We start from the raw sequence: 10,455 nt of genomic DNA on the forward strand, positions 1-10,455 counted from the left end.
CCTGAACACTCATGGTTTATTTCTTGGCTGACTGCAAATAAAATGAGAAGCTATTTTATAAACTGATGCAAGTATCCATCTAAAACTGAGCTGGCTTTTCTCACTGCTCTTTGATTAACTGGGAGCGTTGCTGCAGAATGTAAACAAGTTCCAACTTGACTGCCTACAAGAGATTTCCCTTCCTCTCACACATACCCCACTCTATGAACTCGACTTTTTTTTTCTTCCACTTTTTTGGCTAAAAATGAACAAATACGGATGGTACCAGGCTGGGGGTAAGCAGATAGGGGAACAGGAGTGAGCAGTTTGAGGAGGATACACGTTTATCAAAGCTTTTGGATTTCCGGTCTGTTTTAAAGAGTAGCTTTAGGTATGAGTTAAAATGTTTTTATATTGAATAAATCCTTTGTGCGTGGAGAAGAGATGTAGAAACAAAGGTACTGCAAGCAGGGGTGGGGAACTGAGGCAGGTGCTGATGCGGCTGCAAGCTGTGCCGGGGCACCGGCGGAGAGCTTTTCACTGGTGACTGACTTCCACAGCGAGGCAGTGCTGCCCCTCAGGGCTTTTCTTCCATTTCATTCCCCACCCCTCACTGTTGAAGTGTCACTGTTCCATCCCTTCATGGCAGTCCCACCGTTCAAGACGTTTTGGGTAATTCAACAGGCAGCAGCTGACTTTTCTTCCCAGTGACTCTTACTGCAGTTTGGTATTTGAAACTAACTGTGTTTTCTGACAGGGCCAGGTCACTGTCACCAAATGCTTCTCCCTTCCCAGCATTACTTAAACCCTTCTTTTGCCACGGCTACACAGCTGCAGCATGCAGTTCTTGTACACCTGCTTACCTACCGATTAGTTTTGCTGTGACTGTTAGTGTCACCAAACGAGCTGGTGCTTTGAATTAGTCTTGTGACGTTCTTGCATGCTTCATTTTTATTTCTGTGCAGCGGAACAAAACCATATTTTCAAACAAAAATATTCAGGAAGCTTACATTGGTTTACATTTATTTAAAAAAAAAAAATAAGCACTTGAATATGCCACCTGTGAATGATAAACTACAAATGAAATAGGTCTCATCCATTTGGAGAGAGTCACAAATACAGAAGAGCCTCCTTCTGGCATCTTCACATCCTTCTTTTCTGTGTGCTTATGTACAATACTGTGAAAAGAAGAAAGCAGTACAGTTAAAGTTTCAGTAAGTAATGTGCAAAGCCTGTTTATTTAAAACTTATTACTTCCGCGGCTTTTAAAAATAAGTGAAATTAATCCCTTTTAGTGTGAGTAAAGTCAAAAACGTTTCAGTCCAGGCTCCAAGAAATGCTATCAGATTTAGATGTTACGTACTAACTTGATTCAGTATTGCATCCATAGTCAAACAGTATGCTCCAGGTGATGCAGACTGCACAGATGGAGAATAAACCTAGCTACCCTGCAGCATTAACAAGGAGAGCATGATTTCCCTTTCAAGCAGTGAAATCAAGGGTGTTGGACATCCACATTATGATCTGTCAACAAAAGCTGGAAATCCCAAGCACTCCCTACAACGCTAACAAGCACCTATGAATCAGCAGACATCTTTCACCTACTTGGCTGCTGCTAGCAGAACATCACGTCATGCAGTGCTTCCCATGCACTTTGTAGGAACGCTTTTGCCTTGCAGTGGAACTGTGCAGACTGTGTTCTGAGTGCCCATATTTTGAAATTGCATCATGCTCCTAGATGTGGAATGTCTTAAGTTCTTCGCTTAGCCTGTGCTTCGTTCTCATGCCTCTCATCCATTTGTTTTTAACTTTTGTAACAAATCCTAATTCCCAGAATCGACAGCCTGGCTGCAAGGTGCACCTTACCGGACCAAGCTAAACTTTTCAGAAAAAACAACAAGTTGAACTCATTCGAGGATTGTTTCTCTCCAGAACAAAACATGACTACGTAACATGGGGTTCAGGTCTTGTTTCTTTTTGTTCCCTCTTTCCTAGTAACTTTGTCAAACTCTGCTTCCTTTACCTTCTCTACAAGCCTCCTCACATCTGACTTGTGAACCTTTTCCATGCTTAGATATTCTTCTCCCTGGCATGTCCCACTGTTTTAACCTAACTTAACTGATACCGCAGCAGCATTTCAGGAGCCTGGGATATTCATCAGCCTATGGATAAAAGCAAGTCTCTCTTGTGGTGGGGAAGGATGCTCATCGTCTTTATAGTGTGCTGCAGTCCACCTGCTGCACTGGGATGTTCCAAGGCTCAACAGTGAAGCGCAAGTGATTTTTGCTAGTAGAATCTTTAGTAAAAAGTAACCTCCCTCATTAATGAACAGCATTCATCCAGGTCTGAGGAAAAGCACAGGCACTGAAAAGAAGTGTTGTAAAAAGTAAACACAGCACAGGAAGGAGGAGTTACCATTATTTCCTCGGATAAACGCATCCCCATACTTGTTCTTTAATTGTCCATTTACGTATTCTTCTGTCTGTTCCAGAGCTATGTTCATATACCCATCCAGGCAAGCCAGGACACCTGAAGAGAGTGACAGTTGAAAAGTGAATCAACTTCGGCTTATCTTTAAATTAAACAAAAAGGCTTTGCAAGTGCAAGAAAAAAAAATGTATTCATAACCAACAAAAGTCCCCAGTGTGGTCAGGTGAGTCAGTCGGTGGCCCAGAGAGCACTAAAAGAATTAAACTGAGAGTAGGGAACCTCAGGTTCTACGTATGACTGGATGGGGAGAACTCACTGAGACGTGACTTCTGAAAGATGACGTCTTCCATTCTGAGAGTTCAGTTGTTCCTTCTTGCTTTTGCTTTATGCCCTGCTCCTGAGAAAAACCTGTGACATAAAGTGTAACTGGGCAACCTAAGAACAAGGCTACAAGTTGAATTCTGACCAAAGCTCATCAAGGACGTGTGAGAAATAACCCTTCTGATACAGGACACCACACACCTTTTTCTGCTGTTTTGGTGGTTTTTTTTTTCATTCTTATGGACTCAGAGTAACATGGGCTGCCAGTACGATTTTTGTGGAAATAAAATTCTGCATCGTCTTCAACAGGGAAAGAGTTTTCAAATGACACTGAAATCTTCAGCCACATTTTTTCCAACTAATGAGCAAACAGAACATGCGCGTAGTGAACTAAACGTGGGGATTAATGGACGTAAGGAACTGCTCAGAAGATGCGATGTGTTTTGCCAGTTGTGTATATAAAACAATCTCTAACAAGCTGCTCATCTCCATCTTGCCTGTGTTTTCCTGACTTCTTCCTTGCACACAGACACCGCTACTAAAAATACAACTACTAAAATGAAAAACAATCTAATTTACAATCTAATTGGCATTAAAACTGAAGAAGTGCATTACATTGGCTGCATTTGAGGAGGGGGAGAACTCCAGTCTGAGAATCTTCCTCTAGGGTATGTTCTCATTTTCCAGAAGTATTACTGTAATATCTTCCACTAAATAATGAGGAATTTAAGTTTTCTTGCCAACTTGTAATGGCTGGAGGATTGTTATTTTCCTCTATGTGTTTTTCATCCCCCCGTTTCCACATAAATGGGGAAAATCTGACTGGTAACGAAGTGTTTTAAATGCACCAGAACTTCCAAACCAAGTAAGTGACAACATTTCTTTCCAGTAAGGCTGAGTGCTTCAAGATGGATAGAAAACAAATGTCTGTCCAAAACAAAAATTGGGCTGAGGGTTTTTTGTAAGCTATCATTCAACTGCCTGGGGTGCATTTTCACTTGTGGAAACAAGTCTTCCTTTTCTTTGTATTTACACTCAGGACACTTGTAGCATTACGCGCTGTTGCTGCCCAGCCTGGCTCATATTTTACCTGTTCTTTTCATCTGTATGTAGCAATGTTGTACGTTCATATCCATGTGTGCAACTGATCGCACGTGTGCTTTCCCAGGATTTCTTCCCTTAGATGCATACAGCACTTGGCAGTGAACCAAGACATCTTACAACAGCACACCAACATGTGTACCAGGCAACTGCTGTGTGCACAGTGCCTGGGAGGGTGGAGGGGCAGGCATGGGATGAGCAGTGTAGCCTACAGGCAGAATCTAGATAGATCTGCAACAAAAGCCTGAGATGCTGGGTTTTCTGATGTTTGGTTTGTACAGATGATCAAATTTCTGTACAGAAAGGAAGTGTGCATTTCCCAAATGGAATCACTGTGGAGGTTTCCAGTTGCAGGACCATCATCAAGCGAGGGAAGAAGAGAGAACAGAAGGAAATAAAGAAAGGAAAAAAACTCCTGTACCACATTGGGCTGGTGTCAAAACGCCAGGATTCCTTGTCAAAGGATAAAGAAGCACTAAGATGAGCCAGCTGAATTAAACTTATCTGAAGCAATCTCTGGCATGGTTGGAATGCTTAAATCATTCCACAGTAAAACACCCAGTTTGTGCTCACAGGAGATGTGTGATAAGAGCATCCAAACTTAACTAAAAGAAAAAACTGTATAGGCTGATACTCTTACTCTAAATGGAGTAGGAGAAGGACATCTCACTGAACAGACAAGTTTCATTTATTGCTCCCAAAACACCCTACAATCCTGCATACACTGCATGAAGATAAACAGATCAGTTCCACAATAAAACTGATGGTCTGTGTTCAGAACTAGACAAAAACAAACAAACAAACAAACAACCCAACGCTGGGCATAGAGGAGCAAAAACCACACAGAGCTTTCTCCTGTATCCCTATGAATCTTGATCCAACAGAAGGCTAGGCAATTGTTTAACCAAGAACACAAACCACTGTTTCTTCTCTCTTGTAAGAGTGGGCTTATTGCTGGCAGCACAGGTCATTGTCTGAAGCTGTACCGGACTGAGGTCTGTGCCAGGAGTTGGAAAATAGGAAGAAGACAAAAAAGGAACAGCTTTAAATGAGGTGTTCTATCGGCGCACTGAAAAGGGGACTGCCTGGCCGTTTTGGGAGGCGTGATCCAAGCCTGGCTTTACAAACCTCCAGTTAGAAAACTGAGCTTCCACTCTAATCACTGTGACTGGAGACAGCAGTGGTCTCGGTAACCTTAATCTCTACATCTGTTAGCTCTTCTTCATCAGCCTCTCCAGTTGTTTTGGTTTTTCCTTAGTGTCACCATTTTCAGGTCTATATTCACATACTCCAAGCTGCCAGATCACACTGTTTTGCTTTTTAAGAGCAGTGCATCTGTGCCAGCCTCTCCAAACAAGGAAATCACAGACATGTGGAGATCTTACCTCGGTAATCGACACCGGAATTCAATTTTACAACAACTGGCCTTCCAATGATCTGTTTCAGGAAGTCACTAGGAGTTTGTTTTCGTAGACTCATCTTGGTTTTTCTTGGTAAGCTGGGAAGAGCAGTGAAATTAGACATTTGGATAAGGAAGTGCCCCACCTGGAGGCATCCAAGGCCAGGCTGGATGGGGCTGCGAGCAGCCTGGCCCAGAGGGAGGTGTCCCTGCCTAGGGCAGGGGTTGGAACTACGTGGTCTTATAGGTCCCTTCCAACCCAAACCATTCTGTGATTTTATAACACGCAAACACGGACTTTCAGACACTCAGTACAGACAGGGCCCCGGTTAAGGCATGAGAAAATCTGAATGGGACGAAAACAAACCCTTATGGGTAAATGCGGGACAAGACTCAGCGCTCAGCATTGCACTCGTAACGCTCCGCGCTCCAAAGCGGCACAAAACCTGTCCCTACGGCCCCGTCCCACGCAGGCGCCCCGGCGCCCACGCGGCCGTCAGCTCCCGCCGGGCAGAAGCGGTGCCCGGTGCGGACAAGCGATCGACCCCAGCTCCCGCCGCACCGCGCCCCCCACCCGGTGCATCGCCCGGCCCGCTCTCGGCGGCTCGGCGCCCCATCGCTGCCCGGCCGACGCCCGCCGCCGCTCGCACTCACCCGCCGCTACGCGCGCCCGGCCCTGCGCAGGCGGCCAATCAGCGGCGGCCGCTACGGCACGGCGGCAGGGACACGGCGCGCAGGGCGCGCTCGTTAAAGCGCAGCGGGTTCCGGTCGCCCCGAGCCGCGCCGCCTTCGCGCTTCGGGGAGGAGCCGCCGTGCGCGGGTAGCGGGCTGGGGTCACGTGCTCCGAAAGGACGGGGCCTCGGCGTTCTGCGTCCGCACCCTGCTGCGGCCTGCCGTCTGGAAAACGCATGTGTGTGTCGGTTTTGAACTTGTCTTTTAGGGACGTAGTACCTTGACGAGCGTTGATAATCTGTGAAATCTTCTGGACTGGATGTATTTTTCTTTCTGTATTTCCATGATCGGTTTTGTACCTTGGTATTCGTCTTTGTAACACGGGGAAAATGCACAGCGTGTGGGTTCGCGTTCGCTCTTCCATGCCGAGGCGTTTACCTTCCCAAACACTACTTCAGTGGCACTTTTTTCCCCAAAAGCTGAACGTCGAAGGCTTTAAAGGCTGCATGGCCAGGGAAGCCTGGTCGCAGCATGCAGAGCAGTGGGCAGCTGAGGCGGTTCTTGCAGGGAGCGGCACAGAGCAGCACGTGGTGCCTGTCCTGGCTGTGTCTCAGTTTGCTGCTGTTGGTCTCTTGGTTCATTGATGCCAGTCAACAAAATCCTTCTAATTTCCTTTTTAATGCTAAGCTTACGAACGTGTGCATTCTGAAAGACAGAGATGAACAACAGTTCTGTATCCTTAGCTCGCCTCTTCTATGGTTTGAGGCCGAGTTATGAACCCACATCTTAGTAAATTTTTCCTGGTTTGCTATAAACCTTGAAACAATTTTCTGTGCTGTTTGGAATAAGTTAGCATGCGTGCAATAAGACGCACATTGATGAACACTCTGGTTTAGTGGGTTTTGCACCTGGAAAGAAAATTTCTCTCTTGCTCATTCAGAAAGATTATGTAATGTAATCACAACTGTAAATACACAGCCTAAAGAATGTGTTATTTCCCGTGTCACTAAATCCCAGTGCTCAGGTAAGTGGTTGTCAAAGGAACTGTGTAATCCATTCGGTAGACTCCTTGCAGGTTTCAAAGCTTCGGGTATGAAAAAATGAGACACGCTGTTTAATGATGATTCTTTTTGATTCAGTCATCCAGGTGATATAGGATTTTGGTCTAAAACTTTGCATGCATTGCTGTTACTGCATTCTTTAAAATATGGTGTTGCTTTATCGTTCCATGAAGCAGAATTTTTCCAACTGTACCTGTGCATTTTCCAGTGTACAACTCATTGAAATCAGGGAGATTCTGCCCGTGTGTTTTAATCAAGATGAACTTGAAAGGTGAACATTGTAAGTGGTAGAAATTATTTATAATTTGGTAATAAAAGTTTATGTCTAACACTTCCAAATTTCATACATCTGCTATGTGCTGGCCTTGAGATATAGAACAGTTGTGATTGCCTTTACATTTGGCCTCAGATGAAAGGTCATAAATTACAATGGTAGTTTTCAGTCCTCCCCAGCTCACATAATTTCCATAATAGCTTCTTCACCTCAAACATAAATGGTAACAAAGTTCTAACGAGAAGAGTTGCCTTGGCCTTTGCCAGCTGAACTTAATGATGGAAGTTGGTAGCTCGTGTACTAAGTCTTAAATATGAAGCATCTCAGAATCTTTGTTCAGAGGACCTCATTACAATTTGCAGTTAACTTTAAGAAACTGAGATGAGATTTGACAGTCTCTCTCTTTTTTTTTTTTTTTTTAATTTAATACACTAAAAATCTCTTTAAAGTTAGAAAGGTTTTTCTTTCCCAGCCACTCGAAATAAAGGCATTTCCATAAAGCGAGATGGCTGTGTAACCCAGAATGTGTTAAAAAAGATTCTTCAATTCCTCCAGCTCTTCTGAAAAGAATACTGTTTACATAAGGTAAGTGCAGGAGAACATCAAGCCGGATGACAAAGGAATGTCTATGGAAAGACTTTGAATTCAGCCTAAGTAATCCCTGGCCACAATCGATGGATGGAAAAGGATTTGTCCAGCAGTCCTCACCAGAAAATTGTATCGTGGAGGCTGAGCCTTATTTGGGCCAAAATCATAGCATACCTCATGATTTTAACAATCAACTTTGGTGCCTACTTGGATTAGAAAGCAAAAAAGCATCTGAAAAATGTGCAGTAAATTAAAGGGCTTGAGTACTAGTTCCAAATGCAAGGGAGCTTCTTTTTCAGAGCCTCTGAGAGCATGGGGCAGAAGTTAACCTCCATGAAATAACGTGAAAGCGGAGAAGCTTTGCAGTTCAGGATTAACACTGTTAAGTGCATGCTTTCCTGAATTAAACACTGTATGACATTTTCGGAGTCTGAGAGAAGCAAGGGGAAATTCTGCTCCCGCTGAAGGCAGTGGTTTCTCAGTACTCAGGACCTCACAAAAAAATCTTTGAAATACACAGGAAATTTCAAAACGAATCCATCTCAAAGAGCAGGTACCAAAAAGGTACCTTGGCTTACAGTTGTCATGGCTTGTTGGTAGAAACTGAAGTTTCAGCAGCGTATCCTGGCTGCTGAAAAATCCCTTTGTCCGCTGGCCTGATCCAAAACTCCTGCAGTGGGTTCTAGTTCAGATCCTTTCCACACTCCTTGCTTTCTCCAAAGCTATCCCACAGGATACCGTGTGCTGCTCATCATCATGATATGAAAGCTATTTCAACCCAAGTGGCATGTCTGCTTTTAAGTCCTGACATAACTCCTCTGCCTAAAGAATGGGGCTTGGCTTTTCTCTCATTGCTGTGGATGCCCAGGCTGTTGTCTGATAGCAAGCTCATGGGTCAGATTCGCTCTTGGCTCTGTTAAGAAGCTGCACACAAAGATAAATTGGTGCCAGATTGCACAAATATGACTTGGTGCCAGATTTGAGGCGGAGGACCACTGAAGCTGACCTTACTACACTGCACTTCCTGGCAGGCCACTCTCTTGAAGTTGGCATGACATCCTTGCTCTTCATCCCTGTCTTATTCCTTCTGGAGCCATGTTCTTTGCCATAATTTGTGCTTCTTGCAAGTATTCTTCCGATATCCTGGGGGGGTGAGAAATGGGGCATTAAAGAATTGGAGAATGCAGGAAAAGGCAACAGAAAGGAAACGTAAGGACTGCTCACCCTTTCAGTAAACTTTCTGGTAAGCAGACAGCTGTTCACAGGTCTTGTGGGTGTTGGGATTAACAATGTGAGAACGCATCCCAAGGCTTTCTCTCTCCCTTCCCAGAATTTCAGGTCTGTTGGAAAGAGAGGATCTCCAGAAGCTTTCAGAGCTCACCTCCGTCAGAGTACCTAGCAGTGTTCTTGGCTTCCCCTAAGGGATGAGAATTTTCATGAGCCTTGAGAGGTTTTCAATTCTCTTTGCATGCGTTTTGATGGGAGAATTCAAGCCTTTCAGCATGTGAATGATGCTGTATCTTTGCTCATACAATGAAAGATCAAAGTTTTGGGTTTTTTTTTCCTTAAAAGGAGGCTTACATATCCAGCATTATTTCCAGGAACATCAGAACCGCAGATTCCCAGCTATATTCTCCATTAAAAAGTTAATGTATTTTAAAATTGGAACTTACTCAAAACATATTGGTTCTGTGCTACAGATTTAAGTCAAAGAGCCTAATAAAATTCTATTGTCTTCAGTTCCTTACTTTGTGCTCCCGCTCCAGGATGTTCATGTCATCCAATATGTATTAAGTGACACGATTACCTTTTGTCGTATGTTTTTGTCTCCAGCTTTCTATTTGGTTCAAGCACAGTTTAACAGATCACATGAAAACGATGCTCTCTGTTGCACTCAGTAAAGGCTAGAAGCTACACTTGCTTTTGTTGATTTGTTTCTTTGGGGGAGGGCAGTTAGCTAGGCTGTATCCAAATTATGATCCTAGTGGAGCCAGCCTTCTACATTTAAGCTTGGTAAAATATTGACACTAAAGAAATACAAGTTCTCTCTTTTTTTTTTTCTTTTTTTTTCCCATTGTACATTATCAATTCCAGATGATATTTCAGTGTAAATTTGCCCAAAGCTGGTTTGATGGTGCAATTCATCATTTCAGGTTGATAATCCTGGTGTCAAATTGAAGCCCAGACACAGGCTAAAGTGAATGCTTTAAATTGACCTGCTAGCGTAAAGCATCATTAGTGCCCAGCTCCCCAAAACTGCTTCTGACACCCACCTGAGAATATGAAGTAAACATGGGGCTGCTCTAATTGGTAGCCTGGTAAAGACCTCGTCTCAAAATTCAGTGTAGCAGGAAGACTGGCAAGTGTTCAGCCACCTTGCTGCCCCCCTGATCCTTTGTACCTGAGGATTCAGCTGATGCTCTAGGACACAAATTGGGAAGACTGAGTCTCTTTGGGGAGCTGTCTGTATCTGCCATTCCCTGACTTCTTCCAGCCTCCCAGTGCAATTTTTCCACTTATCTGAACCTTCTCAGGTATTTCATATAGAAGGAAAATATGTGTTGACCTCTCCTCAGAGAGATCCTTTAAGATTTTCTGTGCATTTTAGCAAGCGGTGGATTGAGCCCAAA

The 10,455-nt window shown here is 44.0% G+C and overlaps 1 protein-coding gene across 1 annotated transcript; it reads right to left on the minus strand.

Annotated features, from left to right (window-relative positions):
- Positions 1-975: 975 nt before the first annotated feature.
- Positions 976-6,023, minus strand: LSM6 (LSM6 homolog, U6 small nuclear RNA and mRNA degradation associated). The gene is made up of 4 exons (XM_052690233.1): positions 5,885-6,023; positions 5,217-5,329; positions 2,395-2,508; positions 976-1,157 (listed from the first exon to the last, which is right to left on the minus strand). Exons 2-4 carry the CDS (start codon positions 5,308-5,310, stop codon positions 1,123-1,125), a joined length of 243 nt encoding a protein of 80 aa, XP_052546193.1. The 5' UTR covers positions 5,311-5,329; positions 5,885-6,023; the 3' UTR covers positions 976-1,122.
- Positions 6,024-10,455: the final 4,432 nt, after the last annotated feature.

This window comes from Tympanuchus pallidicinctus, unplaced genomic scaffold (assembly GCF_026119805.1).
Source record: "Tympanuchus pallidicinctus isolate F22 unplaced genomic scaffold, pur_lepc_1.0 scaffold26, whole genome shotgun sequence".
Lineage (NCBI taxonomy): Eukaryota > Metazoa > Chordata > Aves > Galliformes > Phasianidae > Tympanuchus > Tympanuchus pallidicinctus.